The sequence below is a fragment of the Cydia strobilella genome, chromosome 4 (genome assembly GCF_947568885.1).
Source record: "Cydia strobilella chromosome 4, ilCydStro3.1, whole genome shotgun sequence".
Lineage (NCBI taxonomy): Eukaryota > Metazoa > Arthropoda > Insecta > Lepidoptera > Tortricidae > Cydia > Cydia strobilella.
In genome coordinates this window covers 5,831,901-5,851,972 of record NC_086044.1, presented here as the reverse complement: position 1 = coordinate 5,851,972, position 20,072 = coordinate 5,831,901, and the positions used below count along the sequence as shown (strand labels likewise).

Here is a 20,072-nt window from a genome sequence, read left to right as displayed (position 1 = left end):
GTGCCAATGCCCGTGTTCCTATGACCAAGGGATAAAGGGCCGTGACGAATCAGCGATACTAATGACCTCTGTCAAAAGTTGGTAAAGGTATATTCCTTAGACGCGTAATATGCAAAGCACAAGTACTTATGCACAAAGAGTTATTAACATGCCTTCGCATAGTCGTCTAATGTTTTTGTGTATACTTGTTTAATGGTCATGAATCTTTAACGCGATGTTTAGTGTTTTTTTAATGTTTTTCCGAATATTGTTGATAACTTACTGTAATAGTATATGAAGTGCGAAAAATAGGAAATTCGCACATGTATCGTACAACGTTTTACAGTGACTTCTTCTTCTTCCTTGCTCCATTTCACTTTAGGTGGGGTCGACTCTCCTAATTAAGTACCTATTTTGCGCCACGAGCTTCTGTCGAGGATTGTCGGGTCCGTTAAATTTTTTTTCTTTAGTAATTGGGTCATACGGGTCCACCATGTTGACGGCGGGCGTCCTTTTACACATACGTTTTACAGTAGATATGGCCCTTTAAATTTGCGACATAGTTGCGTAATGAGCTTATTATCGCACTAGTGCGGCAAAGTAGCACCATATATTATGTACTTGTCAGCAGCAAATGACCCAAACCTTAAATTTTTTTTTACTTGTGGAAAGTTAAAATTCATGCGAAGTTTACAATTCTTAAACTCTTTTATAAATTCGTAGGACCAAGGTTACAGTTCAACTAAATCGGGGACTACCAAACTTTTTTGCGTCATGTCTTCTCCGGTGCACTAAAACAATGTATGTCTATATTGTCCATTTAGCTTCATAAGTAAGGATTTTATTTAATTCGCGTATCAAATAAACTACAGTAGATCCTGAATAACAATAAAGTAAAGAGAAACGCTAAAAAAACATGTTTTCGTCTTACCAAAGTCTCGACTCAGAGGTTTTTGTTCAACTTAAAGAGGTTGAGAGGATTTCGCCTTATATATAGGTATAAAAAAAAGAAACATAATAATACATAATGTTTTAAGCCGTAGTAGTTAAGTGATGGTTCACAAAGATATTATTTGTCCACAGACATTCGAGAGACGGGGTTTGTGAACGCCATCACTGCGGCTGGAGTCACATACGCTATCACCAGGGCGTGCACGGCCGGCTCGCTTCTTGAGTGCTCTTGTGAAAAGGTATGTGAACATCGCCGGATAAACAATCAACCGTTCTTACTAGCTGAAGTTGATCAATCCAAATTGTTTAAGGAGTAACACAACTTTCTTCTTTCCACAGGGCGCGCCAAAACCCCGTCGCGGGCACATGCCCTCGATCACTCTCCCCCCTTCCCCCGTTCCCACGGACCGGTGGCAATGGGGGGGATGCAGTGATAACGTACGCTTTGGCCTGCAGAAGTCCAGAGAGTTCATGGACAGCCGTTACAGGAAGAAAAGCGACATAAAGACGCTGATTAAGCTTCATAACCATAATGCTGGGAGGTTGGTTAGTAAGAGTTTAATTCGACGGCTTTTTCCTGACTTGACAATTAGAAAGTTGTGAGACATCAGTCCTGGTTAGTGTGGACGTCAAGTTATTTCCAGCTGTCGGATATCTACGCCAATGAGACGACACTACGATGGAATACTGCATTCTGCTTTGACTACACCTGTCCCGCACTGACAATTCCGGCTGCCTTCGTTCGACTACTGGAATCTAAGTTTATGATTCCTCTTTATATTTTAATTAAGGCTTAAAGTTTCAAAGAAATATTGATCATGTTCAAAAACAAACAGGGGCAGATGAGTATTTGATTAACATTTGATGTTTTTCAGGCAATTAAAAACCATTTGAGAGTGGAGTGTAAATGCCACGGGCTCTCCGGATCGTGTACCTTGAGGACCTGCTGGTGGAGAATGCCCACTTTTAGAGAAATTGGCGACAGGCTAAGAGACAGGTTCGAGGGAGCTGCGAAGGTAATGTATTTATTGCAATAGGTTTTTTTGTTAATACTTTTCTCTCTTCCCTTCTCCGTTTCCTGAGAATACTACTCAGTGGCTGCTGCCATTTCTCAACGGAAGCAGTCATATTAGACCCATTTTAAAATGTGTTATTCTCATTTTATTCTTGCAACTTGTGGTAATTAATAATAAAAGAACATACCTTGAGGTACTTTTACCTGTTTATACTTATAGGTGTGGCAGATTAAAGATGAGAACAGCAATATACAAAATAAGATTATTTCGTATATGTACCAACTATTGTTATTCCGCACTAGTCTAAGTATTATTAACATTTTTTAATGTATTGTAAGCATTAAAAACACGTGTTTGTATTTATTAACTCCTTATTATATAAAACTTTATGCATATTTTCCATCCATCTTAAATAATCTCAATTTAATTTGTGTACTATACCCTTGCTTGAAACTTTGTGACCGATTCGGATGGATTAAATCACTAATTCTTACATAGGGGCCTCTCCAAACGTCACCGATAATCGCATGCGATTTGCAATACATTGCGGCATTTGGTCGATCAGTTGAATTCGTTGCTCCTACTTAGCCAGCAACTATCTTAAATCATATGCCATTTGTCACAACGTCTGTAGAAGCTTAATAAATAACAATAAACTTCTGATCACCAGGTAATCGCAAGCAACGACGGGGACAGTTTTATGCCTGAAAGCGCCGGCATAAAAAGGCCCGGCAAAAAAGACATCATATACTCAGAAGAATCCCCAGATTTCTGTTCGCCAAACATAAAAACTGGGTCCTTGGGTACTGAAGGGCGTCAATGCAACATCAGTTCGGCAGGAACTGATAGCTGCGACCAGCTCTGCTGCAGGAGGGGATATGTGCAAACGACGGTCAAGGAAACCGAAAACTGTAACTGTCAATTCAAATGGTGCTGCGAAGTTATATGTGAAACTTGTTTTGTTAATCGGGACATACAAACATGCCTTTAATGTGATAGATTATACATATTATTATGAATTTTGATATTAAATTTATCGACGAACTTGTTGTGGACTTTTTTAAAGGGACTCCTTGTTATTGTTATATTCATCGATTTATTAGCATAAGCGAATCGATGCCTATATATACGTACACCTGCGTTTGATTTCACATAAATTTATTTTCCAGCAGAAGTAAATTTTTATGCAATGAACTTTAACAAATGTACAATCCGCCTGTTCCAGAAATGTCAGTTTCCAATTCCTGGCCTAAAGGTATAAGATTCAAGCGAACTTAGTATAGCATAATTAGGCTCCATCACTGACTGTCGTTGACCAAGAATGTTTTTTTTTTCGGTTCTCTCATTTCAATGATCGATGATTGTGACCAAAGTTTCATATTAGGAAAACTAGGAGGAGGGAGAGGTCGATTCAACTTTTTGCATATTTCTAACTTCATATCCGTAAAAAATTGATAAAATATTTTTTACTTTGGTTACAAGGTATCGATAGTGCAGCGAAAGTAACAAAGTTGTCATTTTGAGTGAGAGCTGGGACGGTAAAAAAGTTGTATATTTGCATACTCCAGGCTATAAATACTAAAAAGAAAAGAAAAAGCAAGGGTCAAATAATTGAGGCCTATTCTGTGCATATAATTTTTTAATAGCTAGTGTAAGTTAAAATGCAATACGAATATTAAAACTTCATGATTGTTTGAAATCATAAAAACCTGCAGTTAAAAGTAGAATAAATGTTTTTCTTTTTTTTTATGCAAAATGTATTTTTGGCATACGTGTTACGAAGGTTGATTCTGATTTAACAATTTGTTAAAGTATTGATCTTGTTTTGACACGACCTTGACAATTACTGACGCTGATTAGTCCCCGTTTGCGTGCATGAGTCCATGAGATGCACACAGATGCATTGCGAGCCGTCTCAAGGTTGTATCATAACAAGATCACAAGTACATTCGCCATCAGATACATTATCGGAGCTGCCAAGGTGCTTAAAAATATCTGAATACACACACTAACGCCTTGACAATAGAGGCGTGTTCAGATATTTGTAAGCACATTGGGACGGTTATTCTTACCAGGAAGTATAGACTCCATGGATACGTTGATGAACTGGTCCCGGTTGGGTGCATTGTGTTGTGGGGGTACGCCTGCCAACGCCAGAACTATCGCTGCCATCGGCCCCTTGTTTTGCAGGCAATCGTAGCCTATAATTACTTTCTGACAAATTTATATTAGGTTGTGTGTCATTTGTTGTGTTAAATTCCTATTTGGATGGTGTCTGTAACAGCATTACTGCCGCAGTGTTGCTGGTGCAGAGCTGCGGCAGCGTGGAATGGGTGATAATTTTCCTTGATAAATGTCATGTCAGCCATGTGTGTCAGCATGGCACTAATTCCGTTGGGGCACAATAATGTGACTGTAAACGAAATAAATGTCATATACAAAGGAAAACATGACCAAGGCCTCCAGTGCCCGGGGCTGGAATCGAACCAGCGTCCTCCGTTTACGCGACAGATGCCTGAACCGCTCGGCTACCCAGGCTCGGTGGCATATGGGTTGAAATTTCCAAGTATATGACAATCTCCGAAGGCTAGGGGCGCCCCTTGGCTATCCCTGATAGAACAGTATGGTTCGACCCCCTAACCGAATCAAACTCATATGATTTCGGGCTAGCGAAGAGAGATGGCGCTGCCATTAATACTCTAAGAACAAATTAAATTACTTTCTTATGAAAATATTTTACAAATTAAAACAACAAGAACAAATTAAATTACTTTCTTATGAAAATATTTTACAAATTAAAATATTTTCATAAGAAAGTAATTAAATTTGTTCTAAGAATGTGACCGTAATTCTCTTAAAATTAAGCTGCTACCAAAAGTAAACCTATATGTAACGTTACATTTACTTTCAGGAGATAGCACTACCAACGTCAGTATTAGCGTTTTCCGATCGCACTTTAAAGCGCCAAATGACCTTCCAACCTAGAGTGCAAACTATTAATCCTTATGAGATCAGTCCGGTTACCTCACGATGTTTTCCTTCACCGAAAAGCGATTGGTAAATATAAAATCATATTTGTAGGAATTGTAAGTAAATAAGTGACCACGTTGGTACGAGTTGGTATGCGAACCTGCGAAAGTGAAGCGTTTTACCGCTTGGCCACCAACGATAAAATAGACTTGACATGAGATATTTGTGAGGGTCAGGGATCCTTAATTTATGGTTCATATTGAATGTAGGTATACGTGATAAAAACCCCACTTGTATATTTTTAGATATGGTTCGGAAGAAAACTAACCTGCACTCCAGAATTCGTGAAAGATTTAGTGGAATAATCCTTGCAGTCCAGCTGTCCTCTACGATTGATAAAGAAGACCCATCTTTCGTTTTCATCATCAGGCGGACTGGCGAGTTCTTTGAAATTGAGACCGGTGAGAGTTCGCGCGTTTTCCAGGTAGCCATGGATTTTTTCACGAAGAAATTTGTCTAAAAATATCTGATTTTTACATAAAAGGAGCTCGAACCACGATAAAAGGATTTGCATGAGTCAATTTTTTTTACTACTAATACGTAGTACATGCAATATAGTCATAATTTTGATATACGTATACTTAGTAATAGCAACCGAATGTGTGTATTTTTATCAATAGATGTGTCCGTTTTAACAATTATACGATAACTAAACTTACCATATGAAAACTCGTCTATGAAAAATGGTATTTGGGCTTCGGGCCATATATTAAATTTGACAATATCAGACAAGCTTAATTTGAAGCCGGGCAACGCAGCCAGTTTTTTTGTATCATATTTAGATTGATCATGAAAAATATTTTTTTTAATAATACTTGATGATGGTGTATGATTATCATTTTCTTTATCACTGTAGGTATCATTTAGTAGGGAAACATCTTTTTCAACATCTTCTGTTTCATCTGGTTTTTCGTTAAATACAGAATTATGTAGTTTTTCTTCTGCACCTTTTTTTTCTGTATCATGATCAATAATGGGCCCGTTATCGTTTTTCTTATGACGCGTGTTCCTACCCAATAGTAATTGCGGTCTTGCAACTTCGTTTATTGGATACTCTATAAAAATAGGATTGAAAATAGTATTGTGCTAGAATGCGTCTAACAAAACTTTACATACTTAAGTCAAATTTGAGAAATATAACGATCGGAAATTTAGATACATCCTACATAGAAAAGCGTGTACGGAAAGTTACTCGGTGCGCGAGTCCGACTCTGATCTTAGATTATGTCTCAAATTTACGGATGAAAAAGCGATCCTGGAGCATTCCACGAGCTGTCCCGTACAAACGCATTTTATTCCTTGTGTTGCGACTTTTTTTTTGACGTTTAAAGCAGATGATTATTTTTCTGTGCATATTTTTGACCATTTGTCACAGAATACCTGCAAATCCTGAGAAAATTCGCGTTCGTACGGAACAATGGTAGACAATTTCGTGGAATGCTCCTCCTATTACCGTCATTGTATGTATCTTCGCCTGATGAATATGTACGGTCATCGTAATATTTGGAATATCTAGCTATTTCTGCAAACATTAAAAAATATAATTATATTGCTGCTTGTAAGCAATGGTGTATGATTATTTTAAAGAATTTTTGCAAAAACTTCTATAAAAAGGTGACCAAAATATAAACGTATTCATCTACCTCTGTTGTCTTCTAAGGAGCCCGGACTTATATCCAGCGAAGACAGACCTAATAAAACGAACGTAAAAAATATTTTTAATACAGTTGCTCAAAAAGTGCTACTTTTCGTGGCTGTTTAGCGTGCGGAAAGTTGGTTTTCGCGAACTAGTGCTTTTTACTTTTCCAATTTTTTGAAATTTATACTTGTTCCAATTCATGACTACTTATTGATGAGTGTTTATATTAGTTTCCTTTAAACGTCGTAATCAACATAAAAACCTACTGTTAATGTAAGAATACGAAAAAGTCATTATAAGTATTATAACACGTTTATTTTTTAATGTTGAAAAACCGTTCTTAATAAGTTGTCTGAATGGAACGGAACGCCTGTCAAAGAAGAGGCGTATTTTCTTACTGCAAGAATGTTTTAAGTTTCCAAAGGCAACATTCGATATTGTTTTTATAAATATACGATACACAAATAATCGTAGTAAATAACGATATTTAGGTAATTATAGTACAATGTTTTAATATTTACAATTGTTTCTGTCTTATAGAACATGTATTTGAAACAAAAAACTTTCATTGAAGTGGGTTCAATAATAATAACAAAATCTATTCTAGTCGAATAAAAGCTAGAAAAACACCTCTTCATAATGTCAATGTCAGTGATGTCACAGAATTAATAATATAAAAAGTTTCTAATTCCATTCCTTAATACTGGTTGCTTTTCTTATTTTGTCGCAACTGTATTAAAAAACGTCGTTCGATTCTCGCATATGGCTCGTGGCAAGATATCTCGGTACTCGTGAAGTAATGACATACTTTCCGCACTAGCATCGAAATGTACTATTTTCTTATTGTGTATTTTTCATGAAATATTCCATTGTCAGCTTGTTAGAAAGACAATGCGCTATTTATTACCGTTACGTCAAAATAACATTTTTAAGCATTATCTACTATGTAAGTACATGTGCCTTATAGGCGAGATTTGGATCCAAAGATATACAGGGTGGCCAAAAAATATGTGCATTCCCGTTGCCAGTTGCCAGGGAGATTTTAGGATTATACTGAGCAACTTTTACTATGGGACCAACCCCAAAATCGCGAAAAAAAATTAGCTGTTTCATACATTGTGGTTGGTAAATTTTCTATGGGAGGGCAATTTTTTTTTCGCGATTTCGAGGTTGGTCCCATAGTAAAAGTTGCTCAGTATAATCCCAAAACCTCCCTGGCAACGGAAATGCACATATTTTTGGCCATCCTGTATAATTGATGTCTTCGTAGTTCCAAAAACCACTTGAATACGTAGTAAGTAAGAAGTACAGTCAGCAGCAGATGTTACTAAGCGGGCGAGGTTCAAAATGCGGGCGGGAGGTGTCCAAAATGATCTTCACGCGACTTAATTGTTATAGAATAAGAGCGTGTGAATGTCATTTTAAACACCTCGCCCGCTTAGCAACTTCTGTTGCTGAATGTACGTTGGTAACTTACCATTCATAAAGAGGAGTATTAGAAAACATAATTGAAAAGAATTGCACACGACGTGTGGTAGCATACTCTTTTTGTATGTGTCGTAACATCAGGATTAAAGTGGCAAACGCGTTAACTGCCAAGTCACCAATAACTATAAAATGTCTACTTATTTATTGTTGTAGGATAAAAAGTTTATGGGGTTATGGTAAGCAGTCTTGTATTGTATAACATAGATTGCAAAGGTCTGTTTTTTTATTCCGTAGACTAAAATGACGTTTCATGTGTATGACATGACATTTCTTAGTACCACATGAAATGTCATTTTAGTCTACGGAATAAAATAAATGTAGGACTTCCGGTTCGAACGCCATCTTGATAGTAGCCTCGTGATTAATTACTTTGTTTTTTGCTCATTAATATTGTTTAAAGTGTAATATCGATAGCTTTATTATACAGTAATCTAATGTAGTAGTGTGCAGTGAATGGAGAATTAATCTCAAAGCGTGTTTAACCACCATTTTGGAGTCAACGGCCGGTAGTCCACGTGCTTCTCGTAAAATCCAGCTATCGGTTTTACGAGTCAACTACAAATAATAACTACCGAACAACGTCGTGCTCTAAGAGCATTTGGTATTTCTACCTCTAACCGTGTCTGGCTAGAGCCCTAGAGGCCCATTATTTTATTATTTACCATACACTGGCTGAAATATTAATTCGATCCCACGTGGATCCCACTTTGACGTTGGCGAAATCATCGACAGTATCGATGGAGCCATACTACCTAAAGATTGATTGAAAATAAATGTAATCCATATTGTAATCTTTGGAATGTGGAAATGTCGAAGAAATCGTTGAAATTTCGGTAGATAGAGATATAGTTCGATAAGAAATTGTAGAAATTAAAAACTGGCAATAATGTAGTGACGTCCCGTTTTCTTAGATTGATTTGAAAGGGACGACACTACAGTATTGCCACTTTTAGGGTTCCGTACCGAAAGAGTAAAAACGGGACCCTATTACTAAGACTTCGCTGTCTGTCTGTCTGTCTGTCCGTCTGTCACCAGGCTATATCTCATGAACCGTGATAGCTAGACAGTTGAAATTTTCACAGAGATGATGTATTTCTGTTGCCGCTATAACAACAAATACTAAAAAGTGCGGAACCCTCGGTGCGCGAGTCCGACTCGCACTTGGCCGGTTTTTTTTACAAAATAAGAATAAGAACTGTATATCGGAGCAGCCGAGGTGCTCATAAATTTTGACTTCTGGAACATCTGAATTTACAGCTAAGGTTAACCGCTGACGCACGGAATTTTCATTCGGTTTCCGTATGGAATGGCAGGTGGGAACGGGACATCGTTCTACACATGCATAGCGCTGTCTGGCTTGCACATGTCATTCCGTACGGAAAATTCCGTATGGCTAACCACAGGCGCACGGAATTTTCATTCGTTTTCCGTACGGAATGACAGGTGGGAACGGGACGTTGCTCTACTCATGCATAGCGCTGTCTCTCTTGCACATGTCATTCCGTGCGTCTATGGCCAGCCTAAGGGCCGCATTTGACGTTCTTAACCTAACCTAATAATGGAGATCTATAGAATATTTTATTATTCTATAGAATTTTCATTAGAATAAAGTAAAAGATCGATTAGAAATTTTAATATTCTGTTGTGATCTGAAATTGTGATTCAATCAAATGAAATTGATTCGCTTCTAGTATTCCAGTGATTTGCATTGCATAAACTTTTACATTAGGTATTTCTGAAGTTTCCATATTTATTTTAGTAAAACACTAGGATGCGAACACACAAACAACATATCAATTACATATATACATAGTTTTATTATCTTCAAAATTTGGTATATTTAAAATCTTAAAACGATATAACATTTTAATGGTGTTAGTTTTTCGAATTTATTACTTTGGTTTCTTTTTAAATACACTATAATAGATCTTCAAATCCACTTATTTACTTTCTAGTGAACTAAGTGTTTCACCAAACATGAACAACTCGTTTCCGAATAACTTTTTCACCGCATCGACGTACTGTTTTGGTTTTGGCATTTTAGGTAATTCTTTCTGCTTTGTCAATCTGCTATTTCCAAAACCAGGTCCCGGTCGAAAAAAAGCTTTGCAGTCATCAAGTTTCATGCCCTTATATTGTGTGTGTAAAATGTTACCGTAAAGCATATATGTTTTACTTAAATCACCGTGACTGTAATCTTTTGCTTCTTCAGTATTTAAAATATTTCCAAAGTCTTGATAAGGCTGTAATAAGTTAACACACGCGTCAAATGATGTTAGGCACAGTCTGTTTGACAATAACATGACCGTTATAATATTTAATTTAGGAATGTGGTGGAGAATACATTTTTTTGTCAAAAATTTCATTTTTAACACAAGCTTTTATCGCTGATTCAACTTTTCTTTAAAGCAACTACTACTATATAAACCCTTAATACTACTACCAGTTGATATTTAGATTTTTTTAATAAAATAAACTTAACTAAACTAAACTAATAAAATATTGTCTTCGGTTACCGCGATAGTTACTCATGAAATAAAACTATGAAAACGGATTATATCGCGAACGCGTGTGACACCCGTTGACCACGAACGCTGTAAAGAGTTCGAAACGTCGGGATGTATTATAAATTCAATATACGCGATATAATCCGTTTTCATAGTTTTATTTCATAAACTAATAAAACTTAAAATAAACTTATAAATAAAAAATGCTCCCCAGGTCGCCATCATGTGGTATGGTGCCCAGAAGACTGGCAGCGTTACCTCTTTGGATGGCCACTTTGCCTCTTTCTTTAATTAAAATTAAATGTACCTTTTAGTTACATTTTATTTTGGTGGCTGTATTTGATAAATTATGAATCTACTAAAATTATATTAATAAATTGTTTTTTTTACTGCGTGTTTCCATGACTCTCATTACTCAATCTACCAACGGAGTGGTAGATGACTTTCACGAGGCTGTATATGATAATTATATTTCCACAGTTATTAAAATCTGCTGCTGGCTCGCGGACTTCGCGGCATGCTTAGGACATTGAGTGCCGGGATCCCGCTCGGCGGGTTCTGTGTTCGTAATCGCTTTCCTCTACAAAGCGGAAAAATGCTGGGATTGGCTACGACGAGCGTGGCGCTACGAAAACGTTGGCAGCGAATATGTAATTTGTAGCTACAGTCAAAGTCAGTGCCAAATCGATTTGGAAATAAATTGTCATTAAAAACTAACAATTATTTTGAGGCAAAACGAAAATTTATAGAAGTTTAATATTATGTATGTATAGAACACTATTTTCTTTATATACTCACTGTGTCGGTTTTGCCAGGCTTAGTAGATATAGTGCTAGATCCATCTGCAGTGTATTTATGTGATGGGTAGTGGCCTGCACTGGCATAGTCATATTGCAAATCATGGAACAACCACTCGTCATCTCTTAACAGATTGAATAAACCCAATTTTCCTGAAAAAACAGTAATATGTAGTAGATTGTGTCACAAGGGAAAAAAATGACATATTTAGGGCGAAAGCGTACATAGAATCCTGAACAAAGCGAAGAAATAAAATAGAATAGTGAGGGATTCAAGTGTTAACGCCGAAGATGGAAATAATTTTACTTAGTGTTGCTCCTTAGCTCGATTTAGTATAGAGACTATGGAGGTATGGTCCCATGCGTAAGAAAGCACGAAACTTGGCATGCATATAGCTTTTAGGTTTATAAGAATAAATAGCAGTAGAAACACGCCGAGAAGTTCTGACAATAAATTTTATTTTTCTATGCTTACCTGGCAGAATATGTTCCGTAGCAACAGTAATGAACTTATCACGATCAGGTGAGTTGTGCTGAGGCGGCACACCCAACAACGCCAAAACTATTGCCGCCATAGGTCCACCGTGCTCGAGGCAATTGTATCCAACTGTCACTTTCTGTCAATTATCTCGGTTAATTAGGTAACTATTTTGCTTGAGTTTTTATAAAAATCAATAAAGTTCCAAGTTTAAGGGAAAAACAAGTGTAGGTATATCTAATGAAGCTAATAGAGATTATTAACAATGTATGGTGTTATCTTGTTTTGGAGCCCAAGATCCAATTTTAATAACAAAACTTCCGTGAGACACAGACATATTAAAAAATGTGAAACGTGAAGCGTGACGTGTTATAAAATACGTGAGTGACCCGTTATTAATATATTTAATATGGCCAAGATCCATTTTGAATCACTGGGCCAGTGAGGTGAATATATTAACAATGTCTAGTGAAAGGGTGTTACCACACCAATCGATCGATGGCATCGATCGACGTCGACTGTTTCATGTCAACGTCGCTCGATCGATTTGTCTAGGTAGAAACTATCGATCAATTGGTGTAGTAACAGCCAAAGACAGTATAATATACATCTACAAACCTGGACACCTTTATTTGTGAAGGATTTAATGGAATAATCTTTGCAGTCTAGTAGGCCTCTTCGATTTACGAAAAAGACCCATCGTTCGTCTTCATCCGTAGGCGGCCCAGCGAGCTCATGAAAATGGACCATCGTATTATGTTCCGCGTAATCCAGGTAGCCGCGGATTTTGTCTCGAAGAACTTTGTCTGGAAACAAAAGGGTTGATCAACTTGTCGGAAGTCGTGGCTTCGGACACCTATAAACTGGTGTCGAGGGTTCGTCGATGAGCTGTGTGCTTGGAAAGTGTTACTGGGAATAAATCGGCATGGCGTGAGCTTTTGAAGACCCTCTGGGGTGCCCAGGAGTCCTAAGTTAGGACAACAACCACAGCCAAAGATATGAAACAGACATGTGATTATTAGAACCACACCGTCTCCTATTGTTCCTATCACATGTATTTCGAATCACGCCGTTTCCTAATCTCCTAAATTATAAGTCTTGTTACCGTTTGTCATGATAAATGGTAAAAAGAGTTATTTAATTTTATTTTCTTTCTTCTCTTAAGGAAAAATATTACAATATTTACGTAAAAGTTAAATAAAAAAATAACCTATATTCAAAATAATAAAATATTATTAAAAATCTAATCTACGGTAGTCAACTAAAGAACTGTATTAAATTCGATGTTATGATCACGATGTATCTAAAATGATACTTCCTTTCACTTTACAGTCGATCCCAGGAGTTACATGGAGAAATTGGAGGACTACTCGTTACGCACTTCGATCTTAAACGGACTTTAGATTTTAACCGGATACGTACATACTCAAGTAAAATACCTACTTTGGCAAACCCACTGTCAGTAGAAAGAAGCGCGAAATTCAAATTTTCTATGAGAGGAAAACCCTTCACGCGTATTTTTTCTAAACTTGCCGCCTTTTTTTACTGACGAAAATGGCTTGCCAAACTAAATGTATTTATAATAGACGTAACTCTCACCATAAGAAAACTCGTCTATGAAGTACGATACGGTAGCGTTTGGCCATATTTTAAACTTTTCAATTTCAGCCGGGCTTAAGTAAAAGGGTTTTAGCTCAAGTGTGGAAATTACTTCCTGATTGGTATTAGGTTCATTAAATTTATTTTGGTCTACATTTGTTTTGTCATCAGCCTCTTTCCCAAGTTTTACAGTGTCATCTTGTACGCCTGTATTAATTAATTCATCTTCATCTTCAACGGGCGCGTCATCCTGTTCCTCATTTTCATTTTCTTCTTCAACAATTGGTTCATTAGCATCTGGGACATCATCTTGTGCATCAACTCCGTCCATTTGTTCATTGCTGTCTTGAACATCACCTTGTGAATTATTTTCGTTTCGATCATCTATTGGTTCATTTTTGTCTTGATCATCATCTTGTACAGGATCATTTTCATCTGCATTCATCGTCTCATCAGCAACTAGAACCATATATTTGTTTTATTTGACTCAGGGTGTTTGTAAGTTAGTAGACTTAAAATTTTGCGAGTAAGGCAGATCGATTCTTACATGCATGACCTAGAATAATTCTTGGTCTCCAATATAGTTGAAATATAGCTCTATGATAGATACCGAAAGACGGAAGGTCATATGACTGAAACTACGCATTTTTTTATTAATCTCTATTTTTAAGTTGTACTTACTTACTTACTGCTGTGGCGCAACGACCCGAAGTGGATCTTGACCTCCGACACCAAAGACCGCCATGCTACTCTGTCCAAAGCCGTTTCTGTCCAGTCGACGGACAAAACGTGAACGGACGGAAAGTGAAGAGGATGTCCGCAGAGCTGTCCAGAATTTAGAGGGGGAAGCTGTGAAGGTTGGCCTACGAGTGAATCACGACAAAACTGAGTACCTTCACATGAAGAGATACAAAAACACGAGGATTCGTAGGAAAGACCTCACAGTGGGAGATACCTCATACAAAGGCGTGAAGAGGTTTAAGTATCTTGGATGCATCGTCACGGATACCAACCAGAGAGAGGGCGAGATGCAAGTCCGGATCCAGAGTGCTCTACGCTGTGCTGCTGCTCTGCACAAAGTGTTAGTGTCCAAGCTAATGGCCAGGAACACGAAGCTTTTTAAGTTGTGGGTGTCTCTAATATTTCGATAAATTTGTTGTACATTTGTTATCGATCTGTTAGTTCATATATATTTACTTAGATCTTAAATGTCGTCATGCATTTTACCTGCCTCATCTGGATTTTTATCGTCAATAGGGTATTTGACAACATTAAAAATATATAACGAATTGCTGTCATCCTGAAAGATAATAAACTAATAAAGTATATTTGACTATATTTGAATGTAAATTATGTTTATTTTTTGGAAAATAAACGAAAGAAAATTTAATATTTTTTGAAATTTCATCAGGGACGTGAACGCTCTGTGATTGGTCAACGCTCGGATGACGTCACACGCGGGTAAAAATTCTTGATTGCCTTGAGTGTTTTAACTGTTTTATTTGTATTTAGTTAATTTTAGTTATTGTTCCACAGTTTTCTGATATATTCCGATTTATACGTATATCTAGTAGCAAAATATTCATAAGAATCTCAAAATGGAGCCGAAATATGTGAAAGCTGATAGCGCAAGCAGCGCAACCTACCAGACAGACGCATTAATGGTTGCACTTTTCTTTAAAGATAATCCGGATTACTATGCTGCGTAACTTAGAAATGTAAAAACAGCTGTGTGAGTATACGTAGAAATTGTTTATTTTAAGAACATTTCGATTTCGATGATACGAATACGACGACGATATATATATAGAATACGATGACGAGAATAATATCTCCATACTGCACTTTAGTTTGAAAGAAAAAGTATGCTACTAACTACCTACTAATGCTGAAAGAGCTATGTTATGAGGTTATGTAGTAATACATTAAATACCTAGATCTTAATATTGTCTTCGGTTACCGCGATAGTTACTCATGAAATAAAACTATGAAAACGGATTATATCGCGTATATTGAATTTATAACACATCCCGACGTTTCGAACTCTTTACAGCGTTCGTGGTCAACGGGTGACTGAGGAAAAATTACAAAATGCAAAAATACCCACATACTAAAATAATGAACAATCATAGACTACAAACTTTAAGGCTGGTTGTACATGCAAAATCGGTTCATAAGGCTAGTTATACACTATAATTATTTTTCAAGTAAAGATATATATATATACGCGATAAAAATAAACTATGCCGGCTCCAACCCTACACCACGGACCCGAGAAGATTTAATTCCCTCCTAAATTGTAGGAGGGTATCCCAATATGGGACCGGCAACAAACTCGGCGGGACACATCTTTTCAAAACATCAGAATGTCCAGCATCATCCAACACTACGGTCTCACAGTCTATGTCTCGCTTGCTCCTTTATCAGGTGGACTACAGGATCCCAAGCTGGTGGTAGAGAAAAGCCATCTTCCCTATTAAAGTTTGAATATTTCTTAATCTCAATGGCCTCGCGCAGCATTCTGGGTATGTAACGCTTCTCCTTGGCAAGAACCAGAGGCTTATCAAACTTGATTGAGTGATTGGCTTTATCCATGACATGCTCACAGACAGCAGACCTAGGTCGACGGTGCTTGACATCAGCTATGTGTTCCTTCACCCGAGTGGAAATGCTCCGTTTCGTCTGCCCGACATATGATAGGCCACACTCACAGTCCAGCCTGTACACTCCTGCAGTCTGTAGAGGGGTATTGCATTTTACAGGCCTCAGGAATTGTGACATCTTCTTCATTGGCTTGAAATATGTTTTTATAGAAGCACGCTTCAAGATGTGGCTGATCCTGTCCGTGACCCCCCTGACAAAAGACACATATGATCTTATCAACAGTTATAAGGTATGCCTGATGAAATACTGTGTGCTTACAAATTGTTAATTTTTTTCCAAACCATAGTGTATATAGTTAACAAATGCCAACATAATATGCGAATGGCTTTAGTGCACGCTGCTGAAACCCCTTGGACGCTTAAAGCTGATCGCCCCCCCCCACTGAGTTTTTAGGCGCCCCCCCCCCCAGAGTGTCATACATGTCAGAGGAATATGCTAAGCTGTTGGAACATTGCCTTACATCTGGCTACTTGCTATGGAATGGTGAATTCTATCTTCAAGTCGATGGCGTGGCCATGGGGTCTCCGGTGTCTCCAGTAGTCGCTGACATCTTTATGGAGGACTTCGAGGAGAGGGCACTCTCATTGGCTCCTGTGCGACCGAAGATATTTAAAAGATACGTAGATGATACTTTTACTATACTTCCAAAAAGTAGTGTTTCAACTTTCTTGGATCACCTAAATTCCATCCATAGCAAAATAAAATTTACTATGGAGTTGGAAAAAGACTGTTCTCTCCCCTTCTTGGATGTATTGGTAAAAAGAAATCCTGATAACACCCTAGGTCGCACTGTGTATAGGAAACCTACTCATACTGATAGGTACTTAAATGGCAAAACGCATCACCATCCCAGTCAACTTGTTACAGTAGGCAAATCTTTGTTTCAGAGAGCCCAGAGGATATGTGATGACCAGCATCTGGCCGCGGAGCTCCAGCATGCCAGGCGCGCGCTCCAGGCAAACGAGCTCAGGATACCGCGGGTCAACCAGAGGTCCCACATTAAGATCCCCACAGTCGAGCGCAGGCCTGCCATTCTGCCTTTTGTCAGGGGGGTCACGGACAGGATCAGCCACATCTTGAAGCGTGCTTCTATAAAAACATATTTCAAGCCAATGAAGAAGATGTCACAATTCCTGAGGCCTGTAAAATGCAATACCCCTCTACAGACTGCAGGAGTGTACAGGCTGGACTGTGAGTGTGGCCTATCATATGTCGGGCAGACGAAACGGAGCATTTCCACTCGGGTGAAGGAACACATAGCTGATGTCAAGCACCGTCGACCTAGGTCTGCTGTCTGTGAGCATGTCATGGATAAAGCCAATCACTCAATCAAGTTTGATAAGCCTCTGGTTCTTGCCAAGGAGAAGCGTTACATACCCAGAATGCTGCGCGAGGCCATTGAGATTAAGAAATATTCAAACTTTAATAGGGAAGATGGCTTTTCTCTACCACCAGCTTGGGATCCTGTAGTCCACCTGATAAAGGAGCAAGCGAGACATAGACTGTGAGACCGTAGTGTTGGATGATGCTGGACATTCTGATGTTTTGAAAAGATGTGTCCCGCCGAGTTTGTTGCCGGTCTCATATTGGGATACCCTCCTACAATTTAGGAGGGAATTAAATCTTCTCGGGTCCGTGGTGTAGGGTTGGAGCCGGCATAGTTTATTTTTATCGCGTATATATATATATATCTTTACTTGAAAAATAATTATAGTGTATAACTAGCCTTATGAACCGATTTTGCATGTACAACCAGCCTTAAAGTTTGTAGTCTATGATTGTTCATTATTTTAGTATGTGGGTATTTTTGCATTTTGTAATTTTTCCTCAGTCACCCGTTGACCACGAACGCTGTAAAGAGTTCGAAACGTCGGGATGTATTATAAATTCAATATACGCGATATAATCCGTTTTCATAGTTTTACCTAGATCTTGTTTCGTTAAATAACAAAATCCGATGCTTTAATTACCATATTTATTTACAGTTAAATATTACTTACATCGAAGTGGTCTTCACACATAAAAACATTTATATGCGCTAAAATGCTCTTTGGGTCTCTTCGCGCTAGTTTTAAACACATTTTTCTTTTTTGGGATTCGTTGAAATGGAAACAAACGATTTGTCTGGATTTTTTATAGGCGTACTTAAACATTGCGGCACTATACACCATTTATATACCATTTTACAGTGAAATAATTAATTCAATGCACATAAACCATAAGATTAACTAAGGTCATTGACTGAGTTTACTTGCGCGTGACGTCACACGTGTCACGTGATTAGCCCCTTTGCAAAAACAGCGTTTAAGGCGCGTTCAAAATAAATAAACTTTAACATTGTTTTTTTATATTTAATACAGGAAATTTCACGGAAATATCAATGTAGTGTAATTATTAAGTCATAAACAATAAATTAAAACCATTTTCAAAAATTAGTCAAATAGCCTATTGCGACGTCATCATTAGATTTCCCACCGTCCGCTGTATCGGTAATGGAAGAACATATTCAAAAATTCCGTGATCTTAAGTATAAAAAAAAAGAATATCACACTATGTGAATTGTTTTTCCTGTGTCCTGTCCTAGCGGAATGTATCTCCAGTCTATTAGAAGAACCATAAGTGCACAAGATTTATGTTATCTGCCCATTTTCTTTTAATATTTGTCCTTCCTTACCATCAAGTTTAACAATATTTCCCTCATTTGAACCGGAAATGGAGTCGGGTGATGAATCTGTTTAAAAAAAGATTTTTAAAATTTTACAATATTTTGTAAGTTACCAGCAGATTTAGTTTGATCTTGATTTTGGTTTATTTATTTTTTAGTGAATTGCATTCAGATAAATAGTAATAAAAAAGAAAAGAAAAACAAAGTAAAAAAATCTACCAATATCTATATATACATATATATATAAAAGACTTACTTATGTTTACCTTTTAATAAACTTGCCTCAATACGTATGTTTAAAAAACTTACCTGCCATATAAATTACTAATAGAAAACAAAACATGACGAAACAATTGAAAACACATGTTTGTTGCATCTTCAAACCCGACTGGTGCGTAAAAAGTTTCGTTTATGATATAGGTGTCGAAAATCAATAAAACGTCAAATGTGATATGAAAATTTTATGGTTAACACTGTACGCTATAAAATTGTTCAGAAACGAGTGGTGGCTGTTGTTTTTCTCGTGTGGATAAGGAATCCATCTCTGCTGGCTCTTTCCTCAGTTAGGCTGCCTGTGACCAATGAGTGGTTCAGAAAAGTGAAATATAACATGCCAATTTGATTTACGCTTACATCCTCGCTCTACCTAACAGGCATTATTAATCACGAAAGTAGGAGTTATTAATTACGAAAAATAAGTACCCTTTATCTCAAAAATAACAGATATATTCTAACCGACGCGGTAGAAAATAGTGACGGGACAGGACTCTGACGTCTCTTACTGAATAATTACTACTTACGTCTTAGTAGGTATTTATAAAAGGATTGTATAGGTTTTTATGTGATTCGCTTACAGTTTGAGATGCCTAAAGTTGCGAGCGAGTACCTATACTTACGGGCTCCAGTAACGGGCTGTATCATATACTCTGATTTGTAATTAAATTCCAAAAACTAACCTCACTCAGATCCTTTTTCTTTCGTAATAATGGAAAATATATAAAGAAGTAAACTCAAATTTCCCTTTTGCATACTCTAGCATTTAAAATAAATATAGATGTATCCTTTTAGCTTTGTTTAGTTTCTTAAAACATACGGATAAGAGAAAAAGTGAGGTTAGATTATTGGAATTTAATTATAAATCAGTTTAGTTTACGTGATATGAAAAACCAACAGATATTTGCGTCTTTCATAACGCCTTTTAATTTTTCATTTCTCATGCTCTGAAAGAGGGTCATTGTTGTTCTAATAGGTGTGCAGAG

General features: G+C 37.3%; 2 protein-coding genes across 2 annotated transcripts in view; one reads left to right on the top strand and one right to left on the bottom strand.

Annotated features, from left to right (window-relative positions):
* LOC134741003 (protein Wnt-6) overlaps positions 1-2,990 on the top strand; it is a 40,315-nt gene extending 37,325 nt beyond the window's left edge. The window contains exons 3-6 of the mRNA XM_063673721.1: positions 1,063-1,169; positions 1,270-1,476; positions 1,806-1,946; positions 2,617-2,990. Of these exons, the coding sequence (XP_063529791.1) occupies positions 1,063-1,169; positions 1,270-1,476; positions 1,806-1,946; positions 2,617-2,937 (776 nt within the window). The 3' untranslated portion in view covers positions 2,938-2,990. The remainder of the gene's footprint in view (positions 1-1,062; positions 1,170-1,269; positions 1,477-1,805; positions 1,947-2,616) is intronic.
* A 990-nt stretch (positions 2,991-3,980) lies between these two features.
* LOC134740901 (uncharacterized) lies at positions 3,981-14,733 on the bottom strand. Its single transcript, XM_063673554.1, has 9 exons — positions 14,712-14,733; positions 13,485-13,943; positions 12,504-12,691; positions 11,883-12,024; positions 11,409-11,560; positions 10,289-10,346; positions 5,636-6,031; positions 5,245-5,432; positions 3,981-4,160 (listed from the first exon to the last, which is right to left on the bottom strand). Exons 2-9 carry the CDS (start codon positions 13,927-13,929, stop codon positions 3,981-3,983), a joined length of 1,749 nt encoding a protein of 582 aa, XP_063529624.1. The 5' UTR covers positions 13,930-13,943; positions 14,712-14,733.
* Between the last annotated feature and the right edge of the window lie 5,339 nt (positions 14,734-20,072).